This window comes from Centropristis striata, unplaced genomic scaffold (assembly GCF_030273125.1).
Source record: "Centropristis striata isolate RG_2023a ecotype Rhode Island unplaced genomic scaffold, C.striata_1.0 Scaffold_28, whole genome shotgun sequence".
Classification (NCBI taxonomy): domain Eukaryota; kingdom Metazoa; phylum Chordata; class Actinopteri; order Perciformes; family Serranidae; genus Centropristis; species Centropristis striata.
Window position 1 is genome coordinate 49,934 of NW_026739044.1, and position 17,344 is coordinate 67,277.

The 17,344-nt window shown below is 35.7% G+C and overlaps 1 protein-coding gene across 1 annotated transcript; it reads right to left on the reverse strand.

Moving 5' to 3' along the window:
• Positions 1-249: 249 nt before the first annotated feature.
• On the reverse strand, positions 250-11,026 carry LOC131968004 (uncharacterized). The gene is made up of 4 exons (XM_059328748.1): positions 10,574-11,026; positions 4,487-5,035; positions 2,743-2,903; positions 250-1,587 (listed from the first exon to the last, which is right to left on the reverse strand). Exons 1-4 carry the CDS (start codon positions 10,736-10,738, stop codon positions 1,131-1,133), a joined length of 1,332 nt encoding a protein of 443 aa, XP_059184731.1. The 5' UTR covers positions 10,739-11,026; the 3' UTR covers positions 250-1,130.
• Between the last annotated feature and the right edge of the window lie 6,318 nt (positions 11,027-17,344).

The window sequence follows — 17,344 nt, forward strand, 5'->3', positions numbered from 1 at the left end:
TTAAATAATTGTCTTTTTTTAATAATTTTGTGTCTTTTTGGTCATTTTATGTCTTTTTTAAGTAATTTTGTGTCTTTTTTAATCATTGTGTCTTTTTTAAGCAATTTTGTACTAGTAATTTTGATACCGCCTCCAGCCAGGTAATTAGAGTTTGAGAGCCCTGAGCAAGAGGATGAAGAGGAGGAAATGTCCAGGTATGAGGTTAGGAAACTTTAGGAAACTTTTAGGAAGGTTTAGGAAACTTCTTCTTATTGATTCTCCTCTTTAAAGTACTGACAGAATTGCCGTCTGACCTCCTCAGCAGGACTCTGGTCTGTGCTGGAGGATGAGGAGGTGTGTTTGTGTCGGGGCTGAGGACTCTCGGCCTCCGTCACCTCCTCCTGCCACTCCTCCCTGAAGGCGTCTCCGTGGGCGTGGCAGACGTCTTTTTTTTCAGTAATTTTGTGTCTTTTGGTAATATTGTGTCTTTTTGTAATAATTGTGTGTCTTTTTTTAGTAATTTTGTGTATTTTTTTGGGTCAATTTGTGTCTTTTAAAAAATAATTTGTGTAATTTACGTTTTTTCTGTCATTTTGGTCATTTTGTGTCTTTTTTGTAATTTTTGTCTTTTTTTGTTAATTTTGTGTCTTTTTTTCGTAATTTTGTGTCTTTTTAAAAAATAATTGTGTCTTTTTTTTAAAATAATTGTGTCTTTTTTTAATAATTTTGTGTCTTTTTCTAGTAATTTTGTGTCTTTTTTAGGTAATTTTGTGTCTTTTTTTAAATAATTGTGTCTTTTTTTAAATAATTTTGTGTCTTTTTGGTCATTTTGTGTCTTTTTTAGTAATTTTCTGTATTTTTTAGGGTCAATTTGTGTCTTTTTTTTAAATCATTTTGTGTCTTTTTTTGGTCATTTTGTGTCCTTAAGTAATTTAGTTTTTTTTCTGTCATTTTGTGTCTTTTTTTAGTAATTTTGTGTCTTTTTTTGGTCATTTTGATACTGCCTCCAGCCAGGTAATTTGAGTTTGAGAGCCCTGAGCTAGAGGATGAAGAGGAGGGGGCCAAGGACTGAGCCCTGGGGGACCCCACAGGTGACTGTATGTGGTTTGGATGAGGAAATGTCTAGTCTTTATGTATAAGGAAACTTCTTCTTAATGATTCTCCTCCTGGAAGTACTGACAGAATTGCAGTCTGACCTCCTCAGCAGGACTCTGGTCTCTGCTGGAGGATGAGGAGGTGTGTTTGTGTCGGGGCTGAGGACTCTCGGCCTCCGTCACCTCCTCCTGCCACTCCTCCCTGAAGGCGTCTCCGTGGGCGTGGCAGACGTTGTGCAGGATGCAGCAGGCCAGGATCATGGTGGGCACCACGTCCAGCCCACAGTCGTTCCTCTTGCTGAGACACTGCCAGCGGGCCCGGAGCCTCAGCAGGGCCTCCTCCGAGACCCTCAGAGCTCCTCGGAGACGCTGGTTGAAGAGGAGCTGCTCCTCCGTCAGAGCTGCTGCCTGGCTGCTCCTCCTCCTGCTGCTGCTGCAGCCTTCCTCCTCCTCAGGATACGTCTTCATCAGCCAGCTCTGCAGCGGGTAGCAGGCCTCGCCCAGCAGCACGTACCTGCACCACACAGAACGGGTTCAAACAGCAAGATTTGGTGTCTTTTTGGGTTATTTTGTGTCTTTTTTAGTTATTTTGTGTCTTTTTTTTGTCATTTTGTGTCTTTTTTGTGTCATTTTTGGTTATTTTGTGTCTTTTTTTAGTTATTTCGTGTCTTTTTTTTAGTCATTTTGTGTCTTTTTTTGGTCATTTTGTGTCTTCTGCTGGGTTTTTTTTGTAATTTTGTCTTCTCATTTTGTGTCTTTTTTGGTTCTTTTTTGTGTCTTTTGTGTGTCTCTTTTGTGTCTTTTTTGTGTCATTTTTAGTTATTTTGTGTCTTTTTTTAGTCATTTTGTGTCTTCTATGGGGTTTTTTGTAATTTTGTCTACTCATTTTGTGTCTTTTTTGGTCCTTTTGTGTCTTTTTTAGTCATTTTGTGTCTTTTTTGGTCATTTTGTCTTTTTGTGTCATTTTTAGTGTAGAATTGTGGCAGCTGCTCTGAGAAGTTTGTATTGAATTATAGTTGTTGCACTGCACAAAAAAAGGTGTTTAGTCTAAAAACCAGATCAAACAGTAAATCTGAGGGAAATGATCTTGCTGCATGGACAGATAATTTACCTTGACAAGATTTATTACATTAAGATTATTAAATCTAGAAATAAGCATGTTGAACACTTAAAATAAGAAATTAACTCTTAAAACAAGATAAATTATCCAACACTTCTAAATCTAAAGTTTTTTTTATCTTGGTAAGAACCAAATAATCATCAGGTCACTCTGCTCGGGCCAGTTCATCACTGCTGGCAGCTTTACTTTATCTGGTTTGAAGAGTTAATTTATTATTTTAAGGACAATTTTTTCCCTGTTTTTCTGAGTAATTTTTTTCTGTTTTTCAAAGTAATTTTTCCTGTTTTTCTCTCTATTTTTTCTGCTTTTCTGTCTCATTTTTTTTCCTATTTTGACATTTTTTTCCCTGTTTTTCCGACTCATTTTTTTCTCAGTTTTCTGCTGGCAGCTTTAATTTATCTTGTTTTAAGAGTTATTTTCTTATTTTAAGTGTTCAACATGCTTATTTCTAGATTTAATAATCTTAATTTAATAAATCTTGCCAAGGTAAATTATCTGTCCATGCAGCAAGATCATTTCCCTCAGATTTACTGTTTGATCTGGTTTTACCTGAGTGGTTTCCCCATGAAGAGAGGAGTTGCTCCAGGAGACAGCCCCCCCTCTGCTGCTGTGGCCCACAGTGAGGAGTTGTGGAAGATCTCTGCCGGCTCCGTTCCTCCTGGAAAACTGGCACAAACGTCCCAGAACTGGCCCCGCCCACTAACAGCCACCTGAAAACACCAAGAGACAGACAGGAGTCAACACCTGAGGACTACAACATGGACAGGACAATCTAAATATATCAGAATATGATGGAAAGGCCATTTCCAGTAGTTCAAGTCAACCAAGTATTGAGTCATATAGATGACATACTTTCAGAGGCCAACATTTACATATTAAACTTTGAAATTGGTATTTTGTTATATTAAATCTTTTTGAGACACTGAATTTTAGTTCTTCATCAAATGTAAGCCATAATCATCATAATTAGAAGAAATTAAATAAATGAAGACATGAAATGTTTTATTCTGTATGTTTTATGGATCTATATAATGTGTTGTTTCCACTTTTTGAACTCAATTACTGCCATAAATAAACTTTTCTATCATATTCTAATTTATTGAGATGCACCTGTATGAACACACTGCAAAAAAAGTGTGTCCAAAAACAAGATAAAAACAGTAAATCTGAGGGAAATGATCTTGCTGCATGGACAGATAATTTACCTTGACAAGATTTATTAAATCAAGATTATTAAATCTAGAAATAAGCATGTTGAACACTTAAAATAAGAAATGAACTCTTAAAACCAGATAAAGTAAAGCTGCCAGCAGTGATGAACTGGCCCGAGCAGAGTGACCTGATGATTATTTGGTTCTTACCAAGATAAAAAAAACTTTTTGTGTCTTTTTTTTGGTGTGTTTGTCTTTTTTTGTGTTTTCTTTTTGTCTTTTGTGTCCTTTTTTTTGTGTTTTTTTGTATTTTTATGTCTTTTTTGTGATTTTACGTCTTTTTGTGTCTTTTTACATCTTCTTTTGGTCACAAAATGACCGAAAAGAAAAGAGATTTATGTGTCTTTTTGGTGATTTCTTTTTTTGCCTTTTGTATTTTTTTTTTATTTTACGTCTTTTTTGGGGTGTTTTTGTGTCTTTTTATGCCTTTTTTGTGATTTTACGTCTTTGGGTATTTAAAAAAAAATAATTTTGTGTCTTTTTTGTGTCTTTTTTGGCAATTTTACGTCTTTTGTCTCATTTTTGTGATTTTATGTCTTTTTGGTGTCTTTTTTTGGTCTTTTTGTGTCTTTTTACATCTTCTTTTGGTCACGAAATGACCAAAAAAGACAAAAAATTTCCTAAAAAAACTTTTGGATTTAGAAGTGTTAGATAATTCATCTTGTTTTAAGAGTTAATTTCTTATTTTAAATGTTCAACATTTTTGTGATTTTGTGTCTTTTTTTGGTCATTTTACATCTTTTGTGTCTTTTTTTGTGATTTTACGTCTTTTTGTGTCTTTTTGTTCATTAACGTCTTTAGTGTCTTTTTGATGTTTTTTTGTCTTTTTTTGTCTTTTTTGTGTCTTTTTGTCTTTTATTGATATTTTTGTGTTTTTATGTCTTTTTTGTGACTGTCTTTTTGTGACTTTTTAGTGTCTTTTTTTGTGATTTTTTTTGTCTTTTTTGTGACTTTATGTCTTTATGTGTTTTTTAGTGTCTTTTTTGTGTCTTTTTACATTTTCTTTTGGTCACAAAATGACCAAAAAAGACAAAAAATGAACAAAAGAGATACATGAAAGCTGCCAGTGGTGAGCTGTGTACCTGAGACAGCACGGAGAGCCATCCAGCCGGGTTGGCGTAGTCCGAGGCGTTGTTAGACGGCGTGATGATGGCGGTGTGGAGCGTTGCTATGGCAGCCACGCAGTGAGGGAAGCCCCAGGTGGAGAGGAAGAGCCGGGCCGACTCCTCCAGCTCCTCCTCGCCCGGCGGCCGCAGGTACACGGAGCTGAGGAGCGCCACGATGGCGTGACACATGTCCCGCACGCAGCGGCACACGGTGGACTTCCCCACGCCGAACAGGCCGCTGATGGTGCGGTACTCGATGTTGGACGCCAGGCGCCACAGCGCCACCGCCACGCGCTTCTCCACGGGCAGCGCCAGGCGGAAGCTGGTGTCCTGGCGAGCCAGACGGGGACGCAGCGCCTCACACAGGTAGAAGAACGTCTGGCGGCTCATACGGAACTTATCCAGCCAATCAGACGGCTGGAACTCCGTCATCACCACGCGCTCCCACCAATCGGTGCTCTGCGTGGTCGTCCAGGGGCGCGTCCGGATACGCACGTTGGAGCGGATTCCTCCAGCGATCATCATCTGGAAGAAGAAGAAGAAGAAGAAGAAGAAGAAGAAGAAGAAGAAGAAGAAGGATGAGAAGAAGAAGAAGAAGAAGAAGGATGAGAAGAAGAAGAAGAAGGATGAGAAGAAGAAGAAGAAGAAGGATGAGAAGAAGAAGAAGAAGAAGAAGAAGGACGAGAAGAAGAAGAAGAAGAAGAAGAAGGATGAGAAGAAGAAGAAGAAGAAGAAGAAGAAGGATGAGAAGAAGAAGAAGAAGAAGAAGAAGAAGGATGAGAAGAAGAAGAAGAAGAAGAAGAAGAAGGATGAGAAGAAGAAGAAGAAGAAGAAGAAGAAGGATGAGAAGAAGAAGAAGAAGAAGAAGAAGAAGGATGAGAAGAAGAAGAAGAAGAAGAAGAAGAAGAAGAAGAAGAAGAAGAAGAATTTTAACCCTCTGGGTCTGATATACCACATAATATTTATTATGACCATGTTTGGTATTTGGTATTTTCTGAGCACAACTTCAACATGATCTGACTATTATTTTTTTCCACTTTTTTTTCACCCAATTTGGAGTTTGGGGCTATTTTGATGGTTTTGACTATTTTTCATTCTGCCTGTATAAACAACTTAAAAAATGTTGGTATCATGTTTTTCAACACAACCTCACCTGATTATTATTTTGTCATTTTGACTTACTGGATCAACATTTTTTAACACAAGAAAAACATACAGAAAATACAGAAACCACACACAAAAAACCCCATAAAACACACAAAATATTACAAAAAACATACATAAAAAACACACATAAAAACAAAAAAATGACAAAATACAGAAAAACACTAAAAACACAAAAAAATGGCAAAAAACACAGAAAAAAACACAGAAAAATCCACAAAAATCACACAAAAAACATGAAGCACAAAAGATTGCATTAAAATGCTGAATGCACATTGCAAAATTCAATACAATCTCTGCAAAAACTTCAGTAATATCATGTTCCACTTGGTCAAGGTGTTTTTTACCTTTGCTGAAAAAGGGTTGATGCATTAAATGTGACATGGAAACTTGTGGAAAAGCCAAAACTTTAGAGTTCAGCTGACAGCAGAGAAACATGCTGCTGGAGGTTTCTACGTTGCAACGTCATGAAGAAATCATTCTCCGGCGCTTTCGTGGACTCCAGAGGGTTAACAATAGAATATAGATTATTTTAAGATTCATTCATAACCTTTGTCCTGGAGGCAGTATTTTTATTTTTCTCTTAAATAGCCAAAATGTTTTGTTTGATTTCTTTCAGTACAGCAAGAAATATTATAATACATGATCACTTTTATTATACTCAAAGCCAAATTTTATATCCATAAATGTAAACACTAAGGTTATAATAGTTTTGGATTTTTCATTAGTTTTAATTTTGTTGTGAATTTTTGTTTTCAAATTCAGTTAGTTTTAAATAGTTTTTAGAGTGAGTTTGCTAGTTTTAATTAGTTTTTATTTTTTGGAAAATGCTTAGTTGTAGTTTAGTTTTTATTAGTTGTAGTTGTTTTGTAATGGGGTTTTATTTGTTGGGTCCAGATTCAATAAGGTCACAATAAATGTTTCCTTTATTTCCTTTGTCTGATCCATCTCAGCCCCAATAAGTTTATTAAGTCATAAAACCAGATAGATGAAATAGATTTCATATCAACCAAAAAGGGTTACGGATGAAAAAAGTTGACAAAGACGAAAACGGAGGACATTTTCACTATAATTTTAGTTAGTTTAGTGACCACAAAATACAGTTTCAGTTAGTTATCGTTTAAAAAAAACAAACCCTGCTCTGGTTGTTGAAATTAAAACCATCTTGGTTATTGCTTACAGTAAGGGTTGCACAATAAATTGAATTGCAATATAGATTAGTGCAATATCTGAATCGCAGGAAGGCAAATTGTGACTCAAAATATACCTTCTGAATTATGTTTGTGGTGCTGCAGGATGTCCCAACTGTTTACTGCAGACGGAAGAAAAAAAATCTTTGTTTGGTAAAAAAAAAAAAAAGTTCTCCTGTTATACAGTATTTATGTTCACTTAAATAAACGGTTTCAATAAAACTACTTGTGACATGTCATATTTGGCTTTGACTGAACATTTGCTCTCAGCCCTACCTGCAGCTAGTATGACATAAAATGATGAACAGTAATATGTGGCTGTAACTACTGTTTCACTGTAGAAATTCATTAAAAATGCACTATTTTACTGTACAGTAAAGTGCATTTTATTATGATCGTCCAACGTTTTGTAAGTTTGTGAGAAGATAACTGAGGTCCTCTAGATCAGTAGTTCTCAACCTTTTTGAGTCGCGACCCCCAATTTCACATGCATGTTGTCCGAGACCCCCACTCACTGAACACAATCTCACACGCACAGTTCAGATCACCGAAAAAAAGAAACAAAATGGCCAAAAAAAGGAAACAAAATGACCAAAAAGACACAAAATTACAAAAAAGACACAAAATTACCCATAAAAGAAACAAAATCACCCAAAAAAAGACACAAAATGACAAAAAAAAGACACAAAATGACCAAAGAAAGGAAACAAAATGACCAAAAAAGACACAAATTGACCACAAAATGACCAAAAAAAGACATTAAGTGACCAAAAAGACTAAAACACATTAACACATGAACACTTTAACACAGTGGAGACAGAGCTGACTTCCAAAATGATTTGGCGACCCCCAGAAATCATCTCGTGACCCCAATTGGGGTCCCGACCCCAAGGTTGAGAACAGCTGCTCTAGATCAGTAGTTCTCAACCTTTTATGAGTCACGACCCCCAATTTCACATGCATGTTGTCTGCGACCCCCACTCACTTTATATTTTATTGTTCCTTTTAATCTAAGTGCTTTGCTATCAGTCTAAAGGTCCATTCTGACCTCCTGAGTGTGGAACAGTCAGCTTCAAGACAGAGACTCCTTGGAAAGTAACAACTTGATACTTTGGGAAGAATCAAATTGACCACAAAAAGACACAAAATGATCAAAAAAGACACAAAATGATCAAAAAAGACACAAAATGACCAAAAAAATTACATAAAATTAAGCAAAAATTGACTCAAATTGACCCCCAAATGACAAAAAATGACACAAAATGACTAAAAAAATACACAAAATTACCAAAAAAAAGGAAACAAAATGACCAAAAAGACACAAATTGACCACAAAATGATAAAAAAAAAATAAAAAAATACACGCAATTACCAGATAAGACACAAAATGACCAAAAAAAAATACACAAAATGAACAAAAAAGACACAAAATGACCAAAAAATTACATAAAATTAAGCAAAAATGGACTCAAATTGACCCCCAAATGACAAAAAAATTACTCAAAAAATACACAAAATTACTAAAAGAATACACAAAATTACCAAAAAAAGGAAACAAAATGACCAAAAAGACACAAATTGACCACAAAATGATAAAAAAAAAAAAAAAATACACACAATTACCAGATAAGACACAAAATGAACAAAAAAAATACACAAAATGAACAAAAAAGACACAAAATGACCAAAAAATTACATAAAATTAAGCAAAAATGGACTCAAATTGACCCCCAAATGACTAAAAATTACCCAAAAAATACACAAAATTACTAAAAAAATACACAAAATTACCAAAAAAAAGGAAACAAAATCACCAAAAAGACACAAATTGACCACAAAATGATAAAAAAAAAAAAAAAATACACGCAATTACCAGATAAGACACAAAATGACCAAAAAAAATACACAAAATGAACAAAAAAGACACAAAATGACCAAAAAATTACATAAAATTAAGCAAAAATGGACTCAAATTGACCCCCAAATGACAAAAAAATTACTCAAAAAATACACAAAATTACTAAAAGAATACACAAAATTACCAAAAAAAGGAAACAAAATGACCAAAAAGACACAAATTGACCACAAAATGATAAAAAAAAAAAAAAAAATACACACAATTACCAGATAAGACACAAAATGAACAAAAAAAAATACACAAAATGAACAAAAAAGACACAAAATGACCAAAAAATTACATAAAATTAAGCAAAAATGGACTCAAATTGACCCCCAAATGACTAAAAATTACCCAAAAAATACACAAAATTACTAAAAAAATACACAAAATTACCAAAAAAAAGGAAACAAAATGACCAAAAAGACACAAATTGACCACAAAATGATAAAAAAAAATAAAAATACACGCAATTACCAGATAAGACACAAAATGACCAAAAAATTACATAAAATTAAGCAAAAATGGACTCAAATTGACCCTTAAATGACAAAAAAATTACTCAAAAAATACACAAAATTACTAAAAGAATACACAAAATTACCAAAAAAAGGAAACAAAATGACCAAAAAGACACAAATTGACCACAAAATGATAAAAAAAAAAAAAAAAAAATACACACAATTACCAGATAAGACACAAAATGAACAAAAAAAAAATACACAAAATGAACAAAAAAGACACAAAATGACCAAAAAATTACATAAAATTAAGCAAAAATGGACTCAAATTGACCCCCAAATGACTAAAAATTACCCAAAAAATACACAAAATTACTAAAAAAATACACAAAATTACCAAAAAAAGGAAACAAAATGACCAAAAAAAGACACAAATTGACCACAAAATGATAAAAAAAAAAAAAAATACACGCAATTACCAGATAAGACACAAAATGACCAAAAAAAAAAGACACAAAATGAACAAAAAAGACACAAAATGACCAAAAAATTACATAAAATTAAGCAAAAATGGACTCAAAATGACCCCCAAATGACAAAAAAATTACTCAAAAAAGACACAAAATTACCAAAAAAAGGAAACAAAATGACCAAAAAAGACACAAAATGACAAAAAAAGGAAACAAAATAACCAAAAAAGACACAAAATGACAAAAAAAAGACAAAATGACAAAAAAAGACACAAAATGACAAAAAAAGACACAAAGTGACAAAAAAAAGACACAAAATGACAAAAAAAGGAAACAAAATCACCAAAAAAGACACAAATTGACCAAAAAAGACACAAAATGACAAAAAAGACACAAAATGACAAAAAAAAAGACACAAAATGACAAAAAAAGGCACAAAATGACCAAAAAAGACACAAAATGACAAAAAAGACACAAAATGACAAAAAAAAGACACAAAATGACAAAAAAAAGGCACAAAATGACAAAAAATGACACAAAAAATACACAAAATGACTAAAAGAATACACAAAATTACCAAAAAAAGGAAACAAAATGACCAAAAAGACACAAATTGACCACAAAATGATAAAAAAAAAAAAAAAATACACACAATTACCAGATAAGACACAAAATGAACAAAAAAAAATACACAAAATGAACAAAAAAAGTCATTAAACGACCAAAAAGACTTAAACACATGAACACATGAACACAGTGGAGACAGAGCTGACTTCCAAACTGATTTGTTGACCCCCAGAAATCATCTCGCGTTTAATTTAAATTAATTTTCAATAAAAAGTATTGATTATAGATTAAGGGAGAGGTCGGGAGGGACTGACCAGGAGCATCCTCCTCTGCCTCTGGAAGAAGTACTGCCGGTGTCTGCTCCTCCTCTGGACCTCACGGCGCCTCTGGAGCTCCGAGGAGTTCAGGTCTCTCCTCCTCTTCAGCAGCAGGTAGGTCATGAGGAAGGAGAAGGAGCGGAGCTGCTCCTCTTCCTCCATCTTCACAACTCCAGCCGAGGAGGAGGAGAGGAGGAGGAGGACGAGACACGGGGGTCACACGGCACATGCGCAGTAGAATCTGGTCTACACCTGCCGAAAGACTCAACAGGTGGCGCACAATCACAGAACCACAGCGCACCCATAGATATCTATGAGAACAGAGCAAGCCAAAGAGCAGCTGGCCGGAAACAGCTGCTTCACTGTTGGCGCCATCTGCTGTCAGCCTCCAGCATAACGGCTCTGGTTGAACTGCGCATGCGTGGTTCGCCGCCGTGTCTTCTCCTCTTCCTACCCTCCGTGCTCGGCTGCTGTTATTAACTGAAGCACTTCCGCTTCCTGTCTGTGTGTGTGTTTTTTTTTTTTTTCTTTAAATAAACTTTATTAAGGCAGTTGGGTGTAATACAAAAAAATACATCAGAACGTCGCCAGGGGGTTTCAATAAATCATAAAGAGGTTGTCATACAAAAATATTATAAAAATTACAAATATTCAGAGTTTTAGCAGCTTTCAAATTAGTAGAGTCTTTAATAGAATTAATATACTGCTTGGTTTCACTTATAAATATAGAAAAGAGGGGATTTTTTTGTGTGTATCGAGATTTATGTATGTGATATTTTGCCAATAGTATAATTAGATTTATAATGTAATATTGATTTTTGTTTGTGTATGGGAAGTCAGTGAAACCAAACAGTATATTTTCAAAACAAAGGGACAAATTAGGTTCAATTGAAAAAAAAAGGAAGTTACAAATATCTTTCCAGAACTTAGACGAAAAAGGGCAAGACCAAAATAAATGAAAAATACTTTCAGGGTGTCCTTCACAAAAAAAGCAATTCAAATCTAAATCTTTTTTAAAACGTTGAAGAAAAATTTTAGTGGGGTAGATTCTGTGAATTATTTTAAAAGAAATTTCTTTGATCTTATTGTTGACTATATATTTTGCTGGCAAATTCCAAATCTTCTCCCAATTAAGGTTATCAATAAAATTATTCCAATAAGCAATGATGTAGGGGGTTCCTGTCTGTGTGTGTGTGTGTGTGTGTGTGTGTCAGCCTGTGGAGCAGAGCGGTGCTGCCCCCCAGCGGCTCAAACTAGGAACTGCTTTTATTATTTAGTTTGTCAAACATGGCACATGAATGGTAAGGAGGACCAAAATTCCCAAAAATAAAAAGAAACAAACTTGATAAATACATTGATATGGGATGTTTCAGCTTGTTTGTGGCAGAAGCCAACTTCCTGTTGCTGCATGCAGCCTCTCGGTCTCCTCACGGCTCCACAGCAGGTGTTACCATGTTCCTGGGTTCATCAGAACGTTTTTTCCAACTTTGACTGTTAATCCTCATAAAATCCAGTTTCACTCTGTGTTTACCCCTGCAGGGAACAATGGTTTAACCCGGGAACAAACAACACTTTCTCATTCATTTCATCGGAACGTTTCACAGCGACACACAGAAGCTGCCACAATAAAAAAAATTAAAAAAGTAACAAAAATAAAATTTAGAATAAAATTATTAGGCATTAAAAATGTTTTACTTGTCTTTGTAATTTATTTAACTTTGTTTTAAATTCCCTATATATTTACTTTCCTGTTTCATTTTTCTAGAATTTATTTATCCGTATTATATAAATTAAATATTTATTTTTATTTATACATTTATTTTTGCATTTTCTATTTTTATTTTATTTTTTTTAAAATATTTGTTTATCTTCCCTTTGTATTTTGCCCTCTATTTATCTCCCCAAACATATTGTTTTTTTTAAAAATTATTTTCATACATTATATATATATATATATATATATATATATATATATATATATATATATATATATTACACTCATTTTAATTTCAGTAGTAATTTTAATTAATTTTATTTGCAGCTTCAGTCCTCCATGTTTTCCTCAGTTTGTGGTAGAAAAAGTATTCAGTTATTTAACTGAAGTAAATGCAGAAATACTGTAAAAGTACAACATGTGGAATTTTAGTTAAATGTGTTTATTCATACATTATTGTTTTATTATCACAGAGATGCTCAAAAAACACACAAACTACGTTTTGAAATGAGATCACAATATATTTATTAAGATGTTTTTATCCAAAGCAACTTCCTCTACAAACCTGATTCCAAAAAGTTGGGACACTAAAATGTAAATAAAAACAGAAAGCATCCAATTCAGAGTTTATATTTTCAAAAACAAAAGTTTATCAATTTGAACCACAGACTGAGTGAGGGAGAAGAAGCCGAGGTCCCGCCCAAACGCCAGCCGGACCAATCAGGAGTCAGTTATAGCCGTCAATCAAGACATCACAGCTCCATTTTATAGTATCCAATAACCAGTTAAAAACAAACTGGTCAGCGTGATGTTGGCCCAAGACAACCTCATCTCACAAAATTACATGAAATGAAAACGAAACAGAATTCCGTGCTGGTGGCTCGAAATGCGTGAAAATTACAAGCCAACAAACAAAGAGCAAAAGTGAAAGTAAATAATTAGGGCCTCGGGGCAATCGCACCGAGCACTGGTCTTAAATTCTGAAGAGTTGCAGGACAAATTATATACATCAAAACGTGCGGTTTGATCGGGATCGGTGTGCTATTACTTTTCTCTACAGAATACGAAACTGCCCAAAATTTTGCATTGAAGTGAATGGGACGGCCGAAAGAAAATGAGCAAAAAAGAACAATAATTGGAGATTTTCAAACGTCTACTTCTCCGGCATAATTTCACCTAGAGACTCCATTTAAACTTTAAACAGTAGACACAAGTCTTGTGTATCGGTGTATTAATCCACGTTTCGATAGGTCATATAGTTTTTTATCAATCCCTGTTCAATGACCATGATCATTTTTGGAGAAATTCTGAGATTATAATGGGTGTGTATTGCACGAAATGTTCGTGTCACAGTGTGTGACATCATCACCAGAGTGTAGAGGGAGAGAAAAAACTGTCAAAAAATAAATTTGAAAACTGCGCTCCAGGCTGCAAATTCCACTCTACAGAAATAATTTATACATAGAAACGTAGGAAAATTAGTCTTCTCACTCACAATCCTCTGGTAAAGCTGTCAGAGTTATAGTTTGGGCGTAGGACGCACATATGATCCACCAACACCACCAACAGCCTCATTGGCTCCCATATTAAAAACGCAGGAAGATTTCTGAAAACAAACAAAGCTATTTTTCATTTTTCTGAAAAAAAAACAACATATGTAGACGTTCAGGAAGAACTCAGGACGCTCAAAGTGAAGTCGGATCAATGATAGGTATTATGGTTTTGCCAAAAATGCTTTCTGTTCAAGGCCAGAAAGTCTGTCCACACACACACACACATTTTGAGGTTAAAGGGTATAGTTATAAATCTCTGAATTATCTCATCATTGTGTACACACACCGGCAGTAGCCCCCGTGGCCCTTTCAGAATTTCCCCAGAGGACATTTTCTAGTTTTACATGCTGTTGCGAGATCAGGTTGGTCATTCTGTTTTGTATCTTCAGTAATTTGTGATCAAGTTTTTGTTTTTTACATCTTTTGAATGGCTTCAATTTTAGTGATTTTATTTCCTTGTATTACAGCATCTGCTAAGAGCGGCATTTTCTCAAGGAGACTTTTTTTCACATCCCCCTTCAGGCTGAACGCCTTTGCCAGAAGTGGAGTAGCCACAACAAAAGTGTGCAGCTGGTCGTGGCGGTCTGTCTCTACGTCCAGGTGAGTCTCCCTCTTTGTGGCTTTTATGATTCCTTTAATCTCAATTCTTAAATTCTGGATGCCGACACTTTTCACCTGCAGAAAGACAGATTTAAAACCATTTAGTAAAAGTAGATTAACACCCAATCAGCAGCGAAGGTGTGCCTCCACAGACCAAACAACAAACATGGCAGACTTGTAAAGCAAGCAGATGATTGTACCTGATGAATTTTGGTGAATGGAGTTGAGTTGAGTGACACATAATGAAAGTACACACGGCTCTTCACGTTGGTCACCTTTATGACATCTCCAAGTGATAATCCTTTGCTCTGCTCGGTGGCTTCACCCCACATGCAGATCTCGATGGAGCCGGTCTCATCTTTTAGTGTGAACTTTTGCCTCTTTGTCTTCTTCTTTGTCTTCTCCTGTTTGTACTGCACCTCAACATTTTTTTCCAATCCAGCAATCTGTACAAAACCAACAGCACAAGAGGAAAACATTGGGGGAAATAAGAGCAGATATTTTAGCTTTTCACATATTTCAAAACCTTTTTTTTATGGGTAAAAATGTCCAACTGACTTTTCACTTTGTATCTGTTGTGGAACTCCCAGGCAAGTCAAAAAACTGAACCCTATTCTGTCTGAGCTAATGAAATCATCTGCAGCTCAGTCTTCTCCAGGAACTGTCTGGACAGCCTGTTCTTAGGGACATCCACTTTCGTGGTTATTCCAACAAAAATGAATGCCCTGAATGTTTACCCAATACCACACAAACAATTATATGTTCAGCTTTATTGAACTCATCTATAAAACACTCAAAGTGCTGGTGGAAAAAGTAAGTGAACCCTTGGATTTAATAACTCGTTGAACAGCTTTTGGAAGTAATAACCTCAACCAAACACTTCTGGTAGCTGCTGATCAGACCGTCATAATGTTCAGGAGCAATTATGGATCATTTTTCCTGACAGAACTGCTTCAGCTCAGCCACATTCTGAGGATGTCTGGTGTGAATGGTTCTCTGGAGGTCATTCTACAGGGTCTCTGTTGGACTGTTGGACTGAGGTCTGGGCTCTGACTCCAAAAAGTGGATTTTCTTTCTTTGAAGCCGTTCTGTTGCTGCTAACAGGCTAACAGTTAGCTCTGTAGCAGTACAGTGTGTATGTGCTAACAGGCTAACAGTTAGCTCTGTAGCAGTACAGTGTGTATGTGCTAACAGGCTAACAGTTAGCTCTGTAGCAGTACAGTGTGTATGTGCTAACAGGCTAACAGTTAGCTCTGTAGCAGTACAGTGTGTATGTGCTAACAGGCTAACAGTTAGCTCTGTAGCAGTACAGTGTGTATGTGCTAACAGGCTAACAGTTAGCTCTGTAGCAGTACAGTGTGCATGTGCTAACAGGCTAACAGTTAGCTCTGTAGCAGTACAGTGTGTATGTGCTAACAGGCTAACAGTTAGCTCTGTAGCAGTACAGTGTGTATGTGCTAACAGGCTAACAGTTAGCTCTGTAGCAGTACAGTGTGTATGTGCTGCTGCTGCAGGAGGTGTTCACTTAGCGATCTGTTTGTTTACAAAAGCACCGGACACAGTTGCTGCTGCTGACCTTGTGCAAAGTTAACGACAGCGAAAACCAAACGTCACCTCCAGAGTTTTTAAATCTCTCTGGGGGCTAACTTGTCCCGCCGTGGACAACACCCTCTCCCCTGTTTGTTTCTTCTTCTACAGTTTGTTTCTTCTTCTACAGTTTGGCATCTAGCCCGCCACACTGTCTCATCAAATGCTACGCTGCCCCCGTGTGGAAGGCACCAGTAATATAACTTTTTTTCCTTCCAGATATGAACTATTCGATTTTTTATGATTTAATGACTATTTGAAAATCGATGCCTTCCCTAGTTGTATGTATGTTGAACTATAACGAAACCAGAAACTCAGGACACTTATTATATACACTTATTTATGGTTGCAGTGCAACAGTGAATAATGGTTTAGCCTGCTTCCTCAGAGCCCTCCCACCCACCTGCTTGCTTGTTTTAACTTCCTGGATGATTTCCTCTTTGACCATTGCAGCCAAGCACTCAAGTATTTCATTCTGTATTGTTTTACTTGTGTATTTTGCATTTTTAGCTTGTTGTTCAAGTCTTTTTTTAATGATGGGGTTATGGTTACCCAGCAAGTCTAACATAGACAGAAAAACACCCTTTTTTTCTGAGTCGAGAGACTCCCTGTGACCCTGCTGTGCTACGTTTTCTGTGGCTGTTAGAACTAAAATTTCTGCTAATGTTTTAATGTAGTATTGGTTTTCAGCCACCTGCTTCTTTTTTTGCTCATCCATTAGTCCAAACATTGAGGAATTTTTATCCATCATTTTCTTGTTCTCTGTCCATGCAAACATTGCATTTAGATGACCTTCAGATCTGGCATGAGAACAGAAACCACTGTCTTTCATTGTAGCCTTTTTCCAGTTACAATAACCCTCGAATGAGGTGAAAACAGTCCTTGGAGCATCAGGGAGTGAAAAATGCCTACAAGCAAAACAGTAAGTTGCATCTTTCGAGTGAGAGTATTCTAACCAGGGATGAGATTTGTACCAGTCGCTGCTGAAGCTTCTCCTGGCTCCTCCCTGGAGGGTCTTAGGGAAACTCTCTCACATTGGCACCTCACACCTGGACTTGGATATGTCTAGAAGATGGAGAGGAGGAAAGATTCAAACTGCATTACATCTGAACTAATTATACAATAACTAGTAAAACATAATCAATTTGGAACTGTCATTGATAAGTTATAACCATTAGACTGTGTTTAACACACACTAATATTTTAGCCTGGGAGAGTATTTTTAGGTTAAATTGTTTAATTTTGAAATTTAATCTGAGCAATATATCTAAAATACACTTCACAAATTATTAAAACTCTGTCTCCATCTCATCA